The sequence below is a fragment of the Typopeltis vanoorti genome, chromosome 12, assembly GCF_054136105.1.
Source record: "Typopeltis vanoorti isolate ZY-2024b chromosome 12, IOZ_Tvanoo_1.0, whole genome shotgun sequence".
Classification (NCBI taxonomy): domain Eukaryota; kingdom Metazoa; phylum Arthropoda; class Arachnida; order Uropygi; family Thelyphonidae; genus Typopeltis; species Typopeltis vanoorti.
The window spans coordinates 73,267,265-73,288,725 of NC_143560.1; the positions used below are offsets into that span (position 1 = coordinate 73,267,265).

The following is a 21,461-nucleotide window of genomic DNA, read 5'->3' on the forward strand; positions in this document are numbered from 1 at the left end:
CATCAGAATACATGCAATTTACAGACAAAAAAATACTGTTAGTGGTGGAGATGGGTGGTAGGTGGTGGTTGTGTGTAGTGGGAGAAGTAGGGGAGATGATGTGTAGTGGAGTGCCCTCCCGCGATGAGTCCTTGGAGGTTTCAGGTAATAACAATGATAATATAATATATATACACATAACATGGGACAGTGTTCCAGAGTCTAGCAGTAGAAGGGATAAATGAGGAGGAGGAGGAATTTGTTCTGTGGGTTTGGAGTTTAACCATCAGGGAGAATTGAGTAGTTTCAATGGACTTAACAGAAGGAAGAAAAAATTGATGACAGAAGAGAAAAGAAGCTTGGTCAGACTGGAGGTAGGAAAATCCCTAGTATCCACAAAAGGTCTTAAAGGCACTCCCATTTTATGTATCTTCAGCTCCAGAGGTTCTTGGAACAAGTGGGCATTTAGGAGCGAGTTTTTTTTATTTTATTTTTTGGTTTCTTCCAGCCAGTTGTTGATGTTTTGCAAAAGAATGATCATCTTATTACACATCTGAGCAGTGAAGGTCTGATTCTAGTGAACTGTAGTGCTGCTACTATCATCTAGTAGGTTATTTATTTTTGAGATGTATTCTTTAGCATTCATGGCATTCTTTTTGTAGCTTCAATAACAATGATGTCATTGTTTTTGTGATATAATTTCCAGAGAACTAGAATTTGTGTTAGTTCTATACTGGAGATATTTCTGTATAGCTTTTCTGCCTGAAGTAATAAGAAATACAGATAAGGTCTGCAGAGTCTTTCAGCAATCTATCCAATCCTTTTTCTACATTGGATTATGTTAATTTTGGGGATACTGTTGGGGATAAAAGTAAAATTAAATACCTTGGCATGAAAAATCTCAGTTCTTTAATTTACAGATGATGTTATACCATCATTTTATAATGTGTTAGCAGAGATAATCTCAGGTGGTATGGTCACTTAAACAGAATGGAATAGCAAAGATTAGCAAAACAAGTGTTCTCTGCCAGGTTGGCAGGAAAAAGACCCAGAGGAAGACCAAGATATAGGTGGATTGATACAATAAAAAGTGCCTTAGAAGATAATACAAGATCTGATAATGTTGGAGTCTTGACAGGTAACAGATTTATTTGGAGAAAAATTGTAGTAGGAAGTTAGTAATGATATAAGTTTTTCATGTAGTACTATCATATCCTGTACACCCTTTAGGGGACATGTCAGGAATTTGATGATGATGTTATACTCTTAAATAAATCTAGTCCAATCTGGAGGATTCCCTAACTAAAATGAATTACTGCTATAACAAATTTGGTATGAAAATCAGCAATAAAAGGACACAGACTATGAAATTAGTAACACTGAAAACATCAGATGAATTCTGAATTTTGAACCTATAGAACAAATAAAACATTTCAGCTATTTATACACAATTTTTATTGAAGATGGCAAATTACATATGAAAATAGACAACAGAATAAGCAAAGCTGCTACTGTAGGAAGTAAATTGAATCAATTTATATGGAATAAGAGAAATTAGTCAAAATGCTAAACTAGCTGTATACAAGGAAATCACAGTGGTATTCAAAACAATTTTAATTTTATGAATCTGATAAATGCGTTAGAAATTAAACACCTGATCAAAGTCTAGAGATACAGATATTGAGAGTTCTGATAAAAATTAGGAATCGTACAGATGAAATCATTGACAAAATCATATTAAAAATAAAATTATTAGGAAGAACTTGACATTGTAAGCATTTAGGAATGCATAAGAACTAATTTTAGGTGGTATGGCTAATCTCACTTAAACAGGATGGGAGAGGAAAACTTAGAAAAAAAAAAATCAGGTATCTGATGCCAAAACAGCTGGTAAAAGAACCCACAGGAAGATGATCTAGATGAACTGATTCAGATAGAAGTGCCTGAGAAGACCAAAATACAAGATCTGACAATACTAAAGCCCTGACAAATAAGAATATAGAGCAAAATTGGAAAGGAAATTAGTAATGCACAGGGCCGTCACCAGATTTGATTGCACCCTGAGGCAAACAATTAAATATCGCCAATGATGGATTATAAGACAAAAATATAAGAAAATCTCCAATTGCTATTTTGTTTTTATTACAAGAGAAACATTAATGCAAAACGATTACGTAATAATGATATAAATTAAATGTTTGCTCTACAGGGATATCACATAATAAAACTGTTTATAAGCTCTTCTAAATTTAAATTATAATCTATATCCGCCTCTATCGATATAGTTGCTAGACCAGCTATATAACTAATCAGTGGCATAGCTGAGGGGGGGGGGGGGGCACTTTTTTGGCATTTAAGAAATCTTGCTATACTGTGTATAAAACTGACTGAGTGATGAAATCGACGATTTTGCTAATAGAAAAGCAAGAAAAATAACATTTTAGAATGTTGGAATTAAAGTTTTACTTCAAAAATAAACATAGTGTTTTTAATTTATTTCCCTATACGTCCTTTTGACTTTTTGTAGTATTTTGGTGTGTATTGAAAGAGGTGGCAAAAGTTCTAGCTACAACACTGCAGCTAATCTTTCTTGAATCATTGCTGTTCGCAAATAATTTTTAATCAGTTTAATCTTGGAAAAACTTCTTTCTGCACTTGCTACGCTAACAACGCCGCTGCATACCACAATATGACTGAACGAGCACCATATTAAGCCGCGCCGTGAGGCTGGCTGCCTCTATGCTACACCCTGTTGAAGGTACTGGTAATGCAAATGTACTTTTGAGGATACATGGGAATTTGATGATGATGATGAAAAGATTGAATGTATCCTTCATTTTTTTTCTATATAAACGTAGCTGGCTGGATGGAAAATCTTATCTCTTATTTATTATTGTTCACCATGCAGCAAGGTGGTTAATCACTGTAAAGTGACCCATGCATACAAGGAGGAAAGGAAATTAACAAACAATATAATTTTTTTGATTTACTTTAGATCTTAAGAATATCTTCTAGAAACTAAAAAATCTAGTAAAAATTTCAGAAACAGATGTAATACAGATGGAGAAATAATGTTTATGGTTTATAATTGAAGACACAAAATTAAAGGAAACGAGTTTAAAAACAAAAAGAAACCATGAAATGATTAGATGGCAAAAGTTTAAATGCAGATGTCAGTTTACATAAAATTCTTTCAGGACTTCTTTTCAAAAGAGGCATTCTGCTGAAAATTGCATCCTAAGAATTATTTTGTAAAAGATCTTGGGGATGCTTATTAATGTTATAATGAAAGCATTTAATCATTTCTCAATAAACAGTTCATTAAAAAAAAAAAACATAGCACTAACTTTAAAAATAGCACTCTTTTCTTCATATTACTCTGGATAGCTAAATTCATATTTATAAGTTGTGCAAATGTACACATGTACAAGGCAATATATTTTACAAACTAATTATTCTAAATTACAAATAAGTGAAATGGCAGTGGCCACAAAGTTTCATACTATTTACAAGGAAGACCTTCTGGCACAATATATTGGTAATACATACAAATATATTAGAACATATTTAATATTTTTTGAGTTAATAAGGTGCCAAGCTTTTCTTTTCTTTTAAAATTTATTTCTTCTTTAAAAAAGAGTGATAATATTGCATTTATAACAAATTTATTTGGACTTTTAAGAAATACCAACACTGGAACTTGGAATACTATCAGCATTTCATTTTAACATTTCTTCTACTTTTTATGGACGCATTCGTTGAATAGGAACAAGCTTTGTACTATAATTATTCAGAGCTGAAAAAGAATAAAGCAAGAAATTAACAGTTGGTATTGCAAATATTTGGTATTGTCACAATATAATATATTAATATACAATCAATTATGCACTAATATCAACATTTTATGAACTATTCAAAAATAAAAAAAGTGAAAGGCCGTTGAAAGTTGCTGATTTTAAATGATGATGGCGTAAGGACAGCAAAGGTCATACTGAGCCATAATCAATGATTATAGCAGTACACAAGGTAAAACAATCATAAACATCCATGCTTGCAGCAAAATTTGAACCTGCAACCTGTTTGGGTGGAGAGTGGGTACACTAACCACTCAGCCCACTAGGCTGGTGATGCTGTTGAAAAGCTAAGGATTTTTTTGTTTGTTTTAAGATTTGTGTACTATTTTTGAAGCTTGCAGTAAACAATGACAAAATGGTGGTATGAACTAGAGTAGTGAATCATGCAGTGTGAAAATCGAACATAATTAACTGTGTGGACTTTTTTTGAGAATGATACATTGCCATGTATGCAACATGTATATGTGGCAAAATGTGAAGAGTATGTTTGTGGGGAGATTGAAAGGAGACACGAGAGGATATGTCAAAAGTGTGATATTCTGTTGGACTACGAGATATCAATAAATGTGAAATCGGCAGATGGAATGAAAAAGTGCATAATTTCAGAAGAAAATGACCATGTGAATCATAGAATGGAAGCAGTTGCAGGAGCAAATGACTGTATAATTTATGGAAAATAGAAGCAAGCAGGACTATAGAAGTGAAACAAATTATAGCTGAAGAAATGAAAGTGAGTGCCACTGTGGAAGTGAACGAAAGTCGGAATGAGGAAACGAAAGAAATGAATACTAGACTGACAGACAGCATAATTTCCAGGATGCAAGACTTGGAAAAATAAGTTGATCAGAATGGGAAGTGAAATGAAAAATATGCATAGTGAGATGAGAAATTTGGTGGATAAGAATGGATGAGTACAAAAGGTTAGGATGAAGCAAAGCAGAGAAAAAGAGGTGACGAATGATTCAAGAATAGTGATGTATGGAGATTCCATTATTAGAGGTGTAGTAAATGAGAGATTCCATAAGGTGTGTTTTCCAGGAGGGAGAATTATCCTGCAGCAGTAACCATTCTACCATTCTACATAACTAATGTGTTAAATGAGAGAAGCAGATGGGCAAGTGAGGTGGTGATTGTTGGAACAAATGACTTAGTTGGACATAAAGCACATGTAAGAATGGATAACAGGAGGTTGTTGAGGAGAATGAAAGATAACAGTGTTGTTGGAAGGGTGGTCGGTGTGCTGCCTAGGAATCCTAATGAGTTGAAATGGAAAGCAGGGTTCATAAATGGTATGTTGACAAAGCTGTGTGCAGAGAGAGTGGAGTTTGTGAATGTGTGGGATGCATTTGAGGGAAGAGTAGAAATGTAGAAAAGCGATGGGTTGCATTTGAATGGATTTGGTGTGAGTTAGAGAGACTATTGCTGCAAGGAGGAACAAGTGATGTAAGAAGGCAGAGGAAATAAAAGGTGAAGCAAAAGATCAAGAGAGAGAGAGGAACTAGTGAGACTGAAGTGATTGTAAATGAGAATAGCAGTACTGTAAGTGATGGTGATAAAATGAGAATGCAAGATGGACAAGGAAAGGAAAACAGGGAGTTGAGGTGGACAGGGAGACACAGTATAAGGAGAATGGATGTTGGAAGTAGATGAATGTGTGTATGAGGATGGTCAGTATGGGAATGGGATGGCCTGGGATGTAGTTGAGTCTGAAGAGATAGATAGGGTAAGTGGTGATAAAGGCAATTAGGAATGGTTAGATGAGGTGCAATCACAACCTACAAGTGGAATGGGCAGGGCTGGTTATAGACCTATAAACAAGTTGCTGTGTTTATTTACGAATGCCAAGAGCATCAGAAATAAGACAGATAAAAATATTGATTGAGTTTATAACCCCAAAATTGCTGAAATAAGTGAAACATTGTTGGATAAGGATGATATCCTAACAGAAATGGAAGGTATGATGTTTTCTGTGAGGATAGACAGGACAAGAAGGGGGTGAGTGGGTGTGCTGTTAATGATAGCAAGCAAATTATGTTCACACAAAGTGGAGATACAAGATGTAAATAGTGGGAATGGTTTTGAGTCAATATGGTGTGAGGTGGAGGCTGACAGGAAGAGATATTTAGTCATATGCTACTAGTGACCAAGGAATGTGGAGGGTAGTGATGAAGAAATATATCAGCAACTTCAGTTAGTGAACAAGGGAAGAGTGATTATTATAGGTGATTTGAATTATGGCAGTATGGATTGCAATGAAGAGATAGCAATTGGGAATAAGGAAAACAAATTTCTCGATTCTCATGTGTCCTACTTTACTTACTACCTAAAATGGGAGAGCACATGAAAATCAAGTTTTAGATCTGATAATTTCATCAGAGGATGTGATTGTAAGTGGGGTTCTGCACTTTCCTCCAGTTGATGAGAGTGATCACCTAGCCATATGAAGACTTCTGTGAGGAAAGGATATATGTGGAATTACAAGGCTGGTGGTTATGAAAAGCTTAGGAGACGGCTTAGAATGAGGTGTTAAGCAAGAAAAGGATTAAGCATGAAATTTGGAAATTTGGGAGAAGAGGATATTGTGGAGGCAGCACAAGATGAATAATGGTAGCAATAATTGCATGAGAAGTATAAAGAGAAGGTCAGGAAGATGATTCGGTTGGTAAGAATAGTAAAACTAGTAAAATAGAAAAAAGAATAGAACAGTATGGGCAAAAATTTGCAAATCATGCCAAGAAAGCCCTAGAGAGTTTTTCAGATATGTGGCAAGTAGAAGGAAGAATAATTATGATATGATGATGTTAATGGATGAAAATGTTAGAATAGTAACTGCTCCAGAAGACATTGTTAAAGTATTCAATTTGTTACACTCTGAGCTCTCAACAATTTTCAACACAGAACTGTATACTATTCTTTTTAATATTTCAGATGCATCAGTTCAAAGAGAATTCCTGCAGCAGTATCATTCTACAAAGAGATACAGTCTCCCTGTAGAATGGTGACCCCTTCCCCCCTCCAGACATATGGTTTGCCTAAGATTCATAAACCCAATTCCCTCTTACGACCCATAGTAGATACCACTGCTGCTCCCTGGTATAAATTATCCAAACAGTTAGTGAAATCTCTTGCCCCACCCCCTTTACTGGTCATACCACATACGCTCCATTGAAAATATAATAGTGATATCCTAGTGAGTTTTGACATCATCTCATTTTTCACTGACATGCCCTTAAATGACACCTTATTGCTTTTTAAAAAAAGGTTTTCCCCCTTGATATCATTAAAACTTATTTTCCTTTGCTATCCATTCATTATTTCTCTTTGAAGGACAAAATTTATAAACAGATAAATTTTGGGGGATTTCCTCTGTCATCCCCCTCTTGCCAATTTTTTATGGTATACATTTCAGTATATATGAAACCCACCTACACAGGCAGATACATTCACAAACTTTTCCATCGCCCTCCTCTCAACAATATGGTTTCATAAAAACACTAACCCATACAGCTTATAACCTTTGTTACAATGAGACATCTCTTACAACAGAAACACAATCATATACACCACACATTTCTGTTAATGGTTACCATTCTGACAATATCAAAAAAATTATCTATCCTTCTCTGCCAATCCATGACCTTCTCTTCAGAAAGATTTTAGTAATGCTATCAACGTCTCCTATATCCAAGCCACATCAGAAAAAATATCCAGAATTGTAAAGAAATACAATCTTTGTACCACTTTCAAGCCATTTTCAATACTATTCCATAACAGCTTCAGCTTTGTAGCATGGGGCATTGTCATATGGATTCATTCCATATAAACTCTGAAGTGTAGACAGCTTATCCAGAATATCAAAGTACTGAGCTGTCTTCATGGAATCATGAACAACGACCAGTGGTTCCACTCCAAACCAGCTGAATGCACCCACACTATCACTCCTCGACCACCAAACTTTACTGTGGGTACAACACACTGTGGTAACAAGCATTCACTACCATCAGACTGGAAACAGGTGAACTTTGATTCATTGCTCCAGAGTACTGTTTTCCAGTCAATTGTCCAGTTCACATGTTCTTTGCACCAGGCCTTGTCATTGTCGTGATGTTCAGCTTGTGTGCCGCTGCTCTTCTGTGGAAACCCAGTAAATGGAGTTCTTCTCATAGAGTATTAGTGCTCACCACGGCGTTACTGGTGCTATGAAACTCACCACGGATGGTCTGTGCCAACTGTAGCCAGTTTTTGCATGCCACCTGTTTTAACACTCTCCTGTCCTTCCTTCAACATTTTCGGCAGCCACCCTGGGTGTTTTCCTGCACTAGTGATGCCAGAACATATCCATTTGTTGATCACATTGCCAACTGCTGATTTTGGATGCTCCAGTTGAGCAGCAATTGCACGTATGGACATGCCACCAATGAGACAGCCCACAATTACACCTCTTTCAAAGTCACTAAGTTTACATCGTGTTGCCATATCATCTGTATTCAACTGCTATGATGAAATACTGCTTCCTACTATCTGTACACCGGTTTTTATGTTACTAACAAACCTGAAATGTTCCATAACTTCAAATAACAGAGGTGTCCAGACAATTATTGGTAGACAGTGTGTATATATATATATAAGTCTATCCATAAATACTGTTACAACTTGAAGAGCACATAAACCTGTACTTTATCAGTAAATCATTTACAGTTTTCAGCATATACATACCACATGTATAACGTGCATATAGAAGCACTCAATATGAATACTTTCCTACCTAGTATTCTTATAATATTGGACAAGTCTTGAGGAGTGGCTGTGTGATTGTTGCTCTGTGGGAAAAGAGATCAGTATTAGGCTGTAGTGTGCATTACCTAACATAACATTCACAGTGTAATTGGAAGGATCACTAGTGGGGAAGAAATCTAGGGTGTTTGAGGAATGGTTGGGACTATCTTGTAGGCATATTGAACAATTTGGATAAGATTAGTGGTGATAAGAAATGTGTCAACATCTCTACCTGATGAAAGCTAGTTGGTGTTGTGAACATTAAAATCTTCAAGGAGGATAACTGCACTGTTAGGCAAGTTAGACTGAAGCAAATCACCATTCTGGAGAGGAAGTAAAAAAAGTTCAGAATGGATGGGAGACAGCAAATCGATTTGCTATCTCAAGTGCAGCAGAGGGATTTTCAGCCAAATGCCAAAAAAACAGAAGATTCTAAGCTGGATCCTCTTGGGCATGGTATATCAGAGCCAGCATGTGCACAATCTTCACCTCTGAGACAAAAAGGAGGCAAGGAGCATGTAATTATCAAAAAAAAGTACGTGGGATTTTGATGGAAATAAACACTGACATTGGAAATGAGACCATATATATACAGTCTCATTTCTGACCACATGGATCATGCACGTTCCCTAAGGAATTTGTATTCCTATCAGAAGCACTTGATTTCTGCATTAGCATTCCCTTTTTTATAGTCAGTGTTCCATATTTCATCACCACTTAATTAACTATTTTGCTCAGTGTAAAATTAAAGTAATTATTCTTAACATGGCTATAGTCTCCATAATTTATCGAAATGAAAAAAAAAATATCAGTTGCATTCAAAGCTTTTTTAAACAATTGTTTATACTTAAAATGACTACATGATCCTTTCAAAATATCAGAAATTATAAATTTTTAAAGCATTATTTGCAGTGATTTATTCATATTTATAATTCATCCCCTATTAGTTATGGTATATTTCCTCTGAACTACAGTCTCTTGTGCCTTTCATTCTTTAATGTAACTGCCCTTTTTTTCCACTCTGATGATGCTTAAGATACCTAGAACAAGCATTACATTGTTTTCATAAACTTGATTTACAAAGAACCTGTGTTATTCATGTTTAATACTTTCAACTCTCTCTCTCTCTCTAACACATGAAATTAAAAGTCCAAATTCAATGGCTATTCACTAGAATAGCCTCTGAAATAAATTCTGTCACTCCCTAAATCTCTAAAAATGTGGGCAGCAATTAATTGCAACCATTTGCAGCATCTTTCTTCACTATAGTCAACTCCTCTTCATTTATTCCAACTTAATCTGTTACATGGAAGAAGCATCTTCCTTTAATATTTCCAAAATCTGCATTTATTTAAGACAAACACATTGACAATTTCCTCTCTATCAACCTATCATCCACTCCAAATACTAATATACTAGAGAGTTTTTATCTTCTGTGTGAAGAATTGTTATATATTTAAAAAAAAAAAACTTACCATACCAGCCACTTCAGGATCAGCATGAAGTGCTTCTAATTGGTATGCATGTACCCTCCGATGACCAGAACGTAGTGAATGAAGAGACTTTCCTGACCAGGCAGATTCTGATGATCGTGCAGACCACTGACTAGCTGTACATTTGATGCTTGGAGTGGTGGATCGAACAGATATGGGCTTCTTAAGTGAAGGTGCTTCCTGTAGCCATAAATGTTGCAAAGCTTGTGCAGCTGTCAGCCTTTGCTGAGGTTCTCGTTGCAGAAGTGCACAAACAAAAGTTCTTGCATTCTTAGAAATTTCTTGCCATAACTGTAAGAAGTAAAGAAACAAGCATGAAAATCTTTGACTGAAACTTACATCTATGTTGATCAGTATTATACAAATAAATTTCCAATAGTTATTAATGAACACTTTTTAATGATTCAACATTCCTATTACCAATAGGAATGGTGAATTTCAAGAATGTAATATTCAAGAATGTTATATTTAAAGAGTACACAGATATTTCATTATAGATTGTGCACAATCAGTATGCAGCTTACTAAGATGCTGTATTATATGAATTCAGTTTAAACCTAAGAACCTGTTGTTGTTAGGTTTAAACTGCAGGTAACAATTTCTTAGCATCTTAACACAGGAGAGTACAATATTTTGAAGTATTGTACTCTCCTGTGTTAAAATGCTAACACAGTCACTTTTTTTTTAAAAATGTTTCATTGATTAGGAGGCTTCAGATGATGTTATGAAAATATATTGAAATTTATATTTTTGAATATATTTCCATTGAATAATAGAATAGTGCATTTTGAAAAATTATTTCCCACCCTAAACCATAAATTTCTACTGAACATTGTATATTTGTGTAAGTCCCATTTATTAAATGAGATTATATAAATTTAATATAATATAAATTTATTAACTGTGGTGCATTAGTATTAATACTATGGATGAGTTAAGGGCTAGGATAATCAGAAATCTTGCTCTAGGACCAAACATGGAACCCCCCCCCTCCCCCCCAAGCTACTTCATGCCTACAATAAGCAGGATAGTGGTCTGACCTTCAGAGATTCACAAGACTTAGGAAATTCACAAAGATCTGTGCTTGTGTGTGTGTGGGGGGGGATCTGAACTCACAACTTGTTAGTTGGAGAGCAGCAAATATACTATCACTCGACCCGACCAAACAGGACATCATATACCAATTTAATCTCATTCTCAGTTTTAACTACTTCTAAGGGCAAAATAAATTTTACCTAAAAAAATTAAGGCACATAAACAATCCCAAATGCTGTTTAGCCATTTCTCTAGGAAATTTCTGTATGCTGACATTTCCCTGATACTGCTTGGCCATATCTACATAAAAAGTTTGTCTAAAAATATGATATCATCAGAATCATAGCAGGCAGAGCAGTAACACTTGCTTTAATGACAAACTGCAGAGGATTTATTTTGCTACAATTGCTATATGTACAGAGTCATTAAACTGAATAAGAATTCAGCAATAGGGACTGATGGGATATCAGCACAGATGCTAAAAGAGTTTGAGCTGAACTGGCTTTTTCTTTATCAAGCTATATAATTTTAGTCTCCGAACACGAATGATTCCACAGGACTGGAAAGAATGTAAGGTAAACAAGGGTGATGCAAAGACTCATGTATCTATATCACTATCCATCTATTAGTATTAGTATTTCTAGAGCAAACCCTAACCAATTTTGGAAAAGTTGGTTAGGGTTTGCATTCAGAAATGGGTTGACAGAGAACTTTGAAATGAACAGCAGGGCTTTACTAAGGGAAGGTCATGTTTTGGCAACTTCTTACATTTCATATTAATAATGTTACCAGTGAGTTAGACAAGGGATACTTTTGGATTTTGCTAAGGCTTTTGAAAGAATACAGCATGGTAGACTGTCGAATAAATTTGAGAATATGGGTTTGGGTTATAGAATATTAGCATGATAGGTGGTTTTTTCGCTTGGTTGAACAGCGGGAAGAAGTGATGACAAGAGGCCATCCCTGGAAGTTATAAAAGGAAACTGTTTGCAAGAGGGTGTGGAGTGGTCTCTTTGCATGGAGGGTAGTTGAACCATGGAATGCATTGCCTGATGGAGTGGTGAGAGTGAGAACGGTCAATGAGTTTAAGGAGTGGTATGATAGACTTTGTGTTTCTTAGGAAGGATCTCCCACGATGAGTCTTTTGACTCCATGGAGGCCTGAATAATAATAATAATAATAAGAGGATGGCTGACTGATAGATATCAAAAAGTGGTATATGGGAGGATGTTAGTCTGCAAGATTTAAGGTAACCAGTGGTGTATCATAAGGATCAATCCTTGGTCCACTGTTATTCAATCTGTGCATTAATGACATTGTGAAGGATTTGAATAAGCTGGAATTGTGGGCATGGGAAATGGCTGTCAGTTAAATGTTAGTAAATATAAAGTCATGCCTTTCAGTTATATTAGATATCCAATGTCATAATATATTAATGGAATTATGCTGGAAGAAAGTCAAGGTAGGGATCTGGAAGTTTTAGTAGATAGGAGGTTGAAGGGCAATATACAAAGACTGCAAATAAACTCAAAGGATAATCGCAATGCTAAAATGAACTTTGGCATAAAGATAAGGATGTCATTTTGCTGCTTTACAGGGCCTTGATAAGACCTCAATTGGACTACTGTGCACAGATATTATGAAGACAAAGTGAGAATCTGTAGACTGCAGACACTAAAAACAGGAGAAGGGGGGGGGGGGGGAGACAATACGATTGAAATTTATAAACTTCTGAAAAGATCATACAGTATTGTTATACAAGTTAATCAACAGTGGTCCAAGTACAAACTCCTATAGTACTCCACTGTTTACCCTTCTTTTCTTAAATCAGCATTTAAATACATAACTCCTTGATACCTGTTAATGAGCCACTCACCTATCCATATCACAAGCTTATTTTGCATGAATATCCCCTTAAGTTTGTATAATAACAACCTATGTGGAATTCAATCCAATTTTTGAGGTCCAGTACACAGTATTGTGGCATATCTATTCCCCTTATCCAACTCTATTCTTCTCACTCTACTGTAAAACGTGAGTAGACTGCTAAAGAAAGACTTAATTTAATAAACTCATGATGTCCTCTGTATGAATCCAAGAGCTATCTACTCAGTTCTGAATGGAAATCCTAATCAATATAGATATTAATATAGATATGAATGTCTTTGACTATTCCAAAGAGTTTATTGCAATTGTTCCCTTAACCTCTAATAGTGTAATATCATATACTTCAGCTGCAACTGAGACACAAGCAAATATATGCATGATTTATGACTCATTATTTTGATTCATCTTTTGAATGTAAATGTAGTTAACAATATCTCCCTGACGATGTCCACATAATGTTGCATGAAATATATTGGGGTTTTTGAATAAAAACCCCAATATATTTCATGTAAATTCCAGCACTTTCTTTTAAAGCACATTCAAATAATTTGTAGGTACTTCTATGTAGAAGCTTAGTATTATTCAAAAGGAACCTGTGGTTAGTGTTATCAATTCCATATTATGAAGGTCAGATTTATTATGTATATTTAGCTCAATATAGGAGTATTATTCAGAAATATTTTTTGTGACAGAATGGCCAGTTTCTCTAAAAGAGGATAAGTTGTAATTACAAAAAATTTGATAGACTCCAGATAGCAACAGTAGTTGTACTTTATCTTTTGGAGAAAGTAAAAAGAACTTAATTTGGATCTGAAGGTGACTAAAAGATGGAATTTAATTTCTTTAGGATATAAACAAAACATGTTCAGAGGTTTCCTGAATATAAAGAACAAGCACAGTGGTGAGCTATAAGACAAACTCATACGGTAACCTAACAACAAATTAGTCTATTTGGCAGTGTATAGATTATTTGGAATTATTGTGTCAACTCCTCTATAACGGATGCGCCCAAGTTTGAAAATAAAATAAGCCCATGCGCTATCTTTACCCTTCTACCTTCTGGTAGCCAATCAAATGTTTTATAAAAGATTATAAAATATTTCATTCTTATTATATTTTGAGAGCAAAAAAATGTTTTTCTTATGTAAGATAAATTAACACAGTTGATTGTGTGCAAATATTTCATGTTTAGATCATGAAATATTTGTTTAAAAATGATAGCCTTTAGAGACTGATTGTCCTCTCATAATTTTTGATTGGAAGTTGTATACAAGCTGTATTAATAAAAGTTTTTTAACGCAAGCTGTATTAATAAAAAACTTTATTAATAGCTTGTGTATTAATAAAAAAGTGTGAAATACCACTTTTTTTTGCTCGACAATGCGAGCCCTTTGTTATAATTTCCACAGCTCACCACTGGATATGCTATCACAGTCATCTCTTCTTGTATATTGAAAAAAAAAAAAAAAAAACACAGTTGTAAGCACACGAAACACGGTATGACAGGTACTGCGTGGATAGGCTGGGCCTCTCAATGTAAGTCTTTGGATTCCAAGGAGATTCGCACGTAATAATAATAATAAGATGATGATGAAGAAGAAGAATACTATTATGAAAGGCCCGGCTAATTTTAACATATTAATCTGAGACTTTAGTCAAAAATGAAACAGGTGTTCAAAGATTAGAGACAAAGATATGGGAGGTCTTAGGAAAGTCTGAGCAGTGAACAAGTGAAAAAAAAACAGAAGTAAAATAACCAAAAATAAAGATGTTTGAAAGGAATGTTATTGGTGTCCAATAATGTGCAAGTAAAACTAATCTAATGCACAATTGCAACTAACATTATGAAAACAGATGTTAAAAGGAAAAATGATATGAAGATCCAAAATTTGATTACCTGTATGGCAGCATTTCTGTTGTTACCACATACTGTTCAAAATCTTACTATTACATGGATAATTTTGAAAGTGTCTAGTTACCAGGATTTTCACTGTTTCAGAATAACACTACTACTCTTGCTTGTTGAAAAACAAAATGGCAATGTTTAGTCTGTAGATTAAGGTTCACAGTCTATAAGACCTCTTAACCCATGCAAATTATTAGTACACTACAAGTTACTAAGTTTTTGTAGATTTCATTGTTAAAATAATAACAATAATAAACAAGGAAGATCAAAATCTAGACAGGGGTGATATTAAGGATACTCTAGAAACAAATGTAAGCACTCCACACACACACACACACACACATATATATATATATATATATATATATTAAGGATACCAAGTAATTTTATAAACTTGGTTTTTTTTACTCTTTCTCCCAAGTAAGCAAAACAGTTAGGTTTGCACCGTAACATAGTTCAAGTCTAAAAGGTAGTGCAACACCAGGGCAACTCGTTGTAAAGGTGGGTAAAGCTCTGATCACTATTCTTAGTATTTCCCATAGTGTAAAACACATCTCACTAGAAGATGTATACTGTTATACATTATGGGTGTGTGTGTGGGGGGGGGGATGGTCACTACCCAGACCAGTTTCAACCTTTTTTGAGGTCTCCTCAGTGAGTAGCTAGACTCTGAAATACCAAGGTTTTTAGTAATACAGAGCCTTATCAACTTTACCTATACAAGTTGCTACAAGGTGCTTTTACTTTGAATAAGAAACTCTGGATGAGATAAAAATGTAAAAATTTTTTTTACCTTGGGGATAATATATATTAAGGATACCAAGTAATTTTATAAACTTGGTTTTTTTTTTACTCCTTCTCCCAAGTAAGCAAAACAGTTAAGTTTGCACCTGAACGTAGTTCAACTCTAAAAGGTAGTGCAACACCAGGGCAACTCGTTGTGAAGGTGGATAAAGCTCTACTTTTTTAGACTTGAACTACATTCAGGTGCAAACTTAACTGTTTTGCTTACTTGGGAGAAGGAGTAAAAAAAAAAAAACAAGTTTATAAAATTACTTGGTATCCTTAATATATATTATCCCCAAGGTAAAAAAAAAAAATTTCACATCTTTATCTCATCCAGAGTTTCTTATTCAAAGTAAAAGCAACTTGTATAGGTAAAGTTGATAAGGCTCTGTATTACTAAAAACCTTGGTATTTCAGGGTCTAGCTACTCCCTGATAAAGCCTCAATAAAGGCTGAAACTGGTGGGGGGCTCCGTGAGGCTCTGCTTGGGGATAGGTTTTTGCCTGTCTCTGAGTGGAGCCACCATTGAGATTATGGCTCTGCTTGGTGGTGGGGTGAGCCTGCCACTGGGTAGAGCCAATACTGAGAAGTTCTTCTCGCTGACGGGGTGAGCCTGTCATTGAGTGGAACAATGCAGAGTTGGGCGATCTTTCGGGATTGTCTTATTTTTAGAGCCCGTTTCACTTTTACATTCAAAAAAGGTTGAAACCAGTCTGGGTAGTGACCCCCCCCCACACACACACACCCATAATGTATAACAGTATACATCTTCTAGTGAGATGTGTTTTACATTATGGGAAATACTAAGAATAGTGATCAGAGCTTTACAATGAGTTGCCCTGGTGTTGCACTACCTTTTAGACTAGAACTACATTCAGGTGCAAACTTAACTGTTTTGCTTACTTGGGAGAAGGAGTAAAAAAAACCAAGTTTATAAAATTACTTGGTATCCTTAATATATATTATCCCCAAGGTAAAAAAAAATTTCACATATATATATGGACGTGATCAGACAAAAGACCAATTCAAATAAAAATTATTTATGAGAAAAGATAATCTTAATTGTGTTGGATTTTCCTTTCTTAGTATGCTGTGCATCCCTTCAGAGCATCAAAAATTAATTTTGTCATTGGTAAACATAAGGAGAATAAATATATGCAACTATATCTTGTTATTTTAATTACTTAAAATTAGTCATTTTTTGGAAGAAGATAAAAATACTGATGCAAATCTCAACATCCACAATACAATAATACCAACTTGTAATATAGATAGTATTTTGGAAAAAGAAAAATAAATGTGTGTGGGGGGGGATTTATTGCAAGAGTACAATCATCCTTTTGTACTGCAATCAAACAACTATTACATTAAAATACAATACATAAATCTTGATTTATTAACATGAAAATTATAGAAATTTATTTTTCAATTACTTATTAAACTTGAAGGCTTACTTGTCCTGTTTATCCCCCACCCCCAGTCCCAACCAAACACACATTTACCACCATATGATCATATATCACATACAATGTTTATTTAGAAAGGTCCAGGTCATAGATCCACTCTCTGCTGTCAGCTTTCAGAGGGTGGAGCTAAGAAGGAGTTGACCTAATGACATTTAGTATATCAATTTCTTAACTCCTTGGACTTTGTCACAATGGGAAAATAAACTATCAATTCATTAGATCACATGGGGTATCTGAAAAAATTACTGCTTGGCTATCATCTAATAATAACAATAATAATAATAACTACACAGTCTTATAGTGATAAAAAAGTCTCATAATGACTGAGAAAATGAACCACTAAAAGATAACCAAAAACATTTTATATTGCATTAAATGTTACAAAAGTATCAAATCAACAGTAGAAAAATTACATATATTTTATTCCTTCATTTAAAATGTAAGCTACATTTTTTTATAATAATCAAGTAGACAGTAACACTGCTTCCCACGTGTTAAACCAAACATATAAGCTGTCACTGTGGTATTATAACTTAAAAGATGCAGAGGGCTTACCTTTCAAAATCTCCCTCTACACATTTTTAATACCACATCAAGAATCAGAATAATAAAATAGCTTTGTGTGTGTGTGTGAAGATTTTTATAATTTTAAGATTTATTCTCTCTGTATAAAAAAATAGTGTTGTTTATTTATTGGGTAAGAGAGAGAGACAGAGGGATGTGTTATCAGGAATTAATGGCAAAATGGATTCTGCTTATGTAAATGGATGCCTGTTTTTGTAGTTGTCCTTAAAGATATGTCCATAATTTTTTTTTTTTTTAGTTGTATGCAACAGGAAGTTTGCCAACTAGTAACAAGCAGATAAAGTAATTATGTGTGCTCTTTGTTTCCACAAAATATATAAATAAATTATGCCATGAAAAATAATGGACTCATTCCATTTCAGGTCTATAAAGTAAATATATATTAAAATGATTATATTTTTGAAATATAAAGGCAAGCGCAACATTTACACAAAAATGCTATATGTAAGTAACAATGTTTCTTTTCTTTTTTTGAAAGGATAAGATTTTTAGGTTTCTGTAATTATGGTTTATATATTACCCCTGTTTACCAGGCTCTGGAAAGTACACGAGAAAACACATTCCATCAACATATTCTCACAGCCAACATTCCACAGACCTAATACCTTCTATTACCCTACTTATGAACCTCTTCTAAGATTTGCTCATCTGTGTACGCCTTGAAAGAATGTAGGCAACCAAATCTATATTTATCAACATTAATAAATTTAGTTTAATCCTTTATCCAAGTGTGAGCAAACAAAGTTTGCCCCTGAAAGTATCTTCAGGACTGGGGTAAGGTGGTACAACACCGGGCAACTCATTGCAAAGATGGAGCAAGCTAACCCTACCCCAGTCCTGAAGATACTTTCAGACGCAAACTTTGTTTGCTCACACTTGGATAAAGGATTAAACTAAATTTATTATAGTCTAACCAAGTGAAAAATAAACTTTCAACATCTTTCTCTAAATCCAGAGCAATTTAATAAAAGGGTGGCACACCGTTTGGCAACTCCTATAGGTAGAGATGACCTTGCTAATGCTTCTGCCTTGTATCTCCACTTGGGCCTGGCTTCCACTGAAGAGACCTCAATAAAGATTGAAACTAGTCTGGGTAGTGGCCCTTCTCTTAATGCATAACATTATACATATCCACAAGGAGATGTGTTTTGCATTATGGGAGATACTGAGATAGGAGTGATGTTAGCTTGCTCCACCTTTGCAATGAGTTGCCTGGTGTTGTACCACCTTACCCCAGTCCTGAAGATACTTTCAGGCACAAAGTTTGTTTGCTCACACTTGGATAAAGGATTAATCTAAATTTATTATAGTCTAACCAAGTGAAAAATAAACTTTCAAAAACTTTCAATATATTTATCAACATGTTCAAATACATTTATAATTTATAAGTCAACTTAAAAAAAATCAAAAACTTTTAAGATCAATAAAACTAGACAGATAATTACTCAATTTAAGGCAAGACAACATACTGTGCCTGTTAAGATTGCTTCCTTCTCTAGTTACCATCTTTCATTAGTTCTGGACTCTATGAAGTATTTGTTATAATAATACATAGAAATTTGACATGGCAGAACTTCCAAGAAATGTTTCTTTCCTTTTTTTTATATCAACTTTATTAAAATTAATAGAGAATGAACACGAAAATAATTTGGCACAGTTTTTTTTTTTAAACTTCATCAATGAATAACACCGAGTTAAGCATAATAATTTTTAAAAAGTGAGAATATTAAGAATAAGTGGGCTGTGTGGTATTCTGTATGCAAGCAGGCTGTATCTAGCTTGTCAACAAAAAGCAGCATATCACAGAAAGAGAAGTTATATATACTACCAGCGTTTGGAAAATTATAGTCTGTGCATGAAACTTACATTCTTCCTGAAATAACTTGGCTTTCAAAGTTAGGGCTTCAGTTATAAAATACATATATTATAGTCAGATCACAGCAATCTTGAACTTAAACGCATCAGAAGAATTTGGGTGCAGACTAAATATTTCACCATATATGGACTTTTAAGGCTGAGAGCAGAATCTATCCTACTCCATTGAAGGTACTATATTTCATTATAAAATAAATTCAGATCTTAACTATAAATAAATATAAGGAGAGTTGCAATGCCCAGTACATATACTATGCTGAATACACACAAAAAATTGCTTGAGTGTTTCATAAAGTTTGTGGCAAAAATCTTAATATATGTTGATAATGATTGCTGCCACTCTGTTAAACAGATTTTCCACTAAATTATTATAGAGTAACTCCATGCAAATAGGGAGACCAAAACTAACTATTATACACAAAATAACTATCTATCATAAACCTCCTTAAACTCATTCACAACTAATTCTGGCAATCGATTCCACACATTCACCACTTTCCATGCAAAAAATATAGTCAGAACACCCTACTAACCACACTCTCACACAATTTCCAGATTACCCCTAGTTCTCTGACTATTGTCATATATTGAAAAATTTTCTTTGCATCAATTTTATAAAACCCCTTTAATATCTTAAAAGTTTCTGTCATGTCTCCTCTTTTCTGCCTATCGACTCAACTTTGTAACCCACACACCTTTACTCTATCCTCGTAGACAGCATTCCACAGACCTGTCACCAGCTTAGTCAGTCATCTCTGAATTTTCTCTACTACCTCCTGGCTGCAAGAAACCCAGGTGATCAAATCTGTGCACAGTACTTAAGATATGGCTGAATCATAGCTTAATAAAGAGGGATAATAACATCCCTATCTTTATGTGTCAGTGTGTTTTTCAACATCTAAGTAATCCTTTGAGCTATTTTACCAGCTTTTGCAATATGTCCTCTGAACATGAACTTTCTGTCCACCATTATTCCCAAGTCTCTAGCTTTATCAATTTCTTGCAATCCAATACCATCAATATGATACACTGTATGCAACCTTTTCAACCTGAAGTGCATAACCTTACATTTTGTAACATTAAATTGATAATCATTATCCTTTTCCCATAATGCCAATTTATTTAAACCATCCTGCAGGATAACTACATCACCTTTATCAATTATTGTTGTCCCCAGTTTTGTGTCATTAGTGAACAACTAAATATCCGCTTTTAAATCTTTTAGTATATTATTATTATTATTTCAGGCAACTCCAAGGAGTCAACAGACTCATCAAGGGAGGCCCTAACATCATGTCAAGAACAACTATTCGACATTCACACAGTATCTATCATACCTCACCTTGAACTCATCACAGTCATAGCACCCACAACAGACTCTGGCAGCTTATTCCACTCATTCACCACTCTCCAAGTAAAAAACCTAGCTCTAACACCCTTGCTAACCACATTCTTGCCCAGCCTCCATGTATGGCCCCTAGTCCTCCCACCACCAGTCCTATTCACAAAAATATCTTCTGAATTAATCTTATAGAAACCCTTCAGTAATTTCAACCTATCAACCAATTTCTGTAGCCAACAGATCTTCAACCTGCTCACAAGGTTCATTCCGCAGACCAGCTACCATCTTGGTCACTTGCCTCTGGATTCTCTCTACCCCCCCCCCCTCCTCTCATCAAGAAGAAACCCCGGCACCTAGATCTGGGCAGAGTAGGCAAGATGGGGTCTTATCAAGGCTCGATGCAGAGGAACAATAACTTGTTTGTCTCTGCTTGTTAAAGTATTTTTCAGCAACCAAGTGATTTGATGAGCAGATTTA

At 34.7% G+C, this 21,461-nt stretch overlaps 1 protein-coding gene across 1 annotated transcript in view; it reads right to left on the bottom strand.

Annotated features, from left to right (window-relative positions):
* Window positions 1-2,333: 2,333 nt before the first annotated feature.
* LOC150100887 (serine/threonine-protein kinase H1 homolog) overlaps window positions 2,334-21,461 on the bottom strand; it is a 74,276-nt gene continuing 55,148 nt past the window's right edge. The window contains exons 2-3 of the mRNA XM_090401601.1: window positions 10,085-10,393; window positions 2,334-3,775 (exon numbers count right to left, since the gene is read on the bottom strand). Of these exons, the coding sequence (XP_090257727.1) occupies window positions 3,770-3,775; window positions 10,085-10,393 (315 nt within the window). The 3' untranslated portion in view covers window positions 2,334-3,769. The remainder of the gene's footprint in view (window positions 3,776-10,084; window positions 10,394-21,461) is intronic.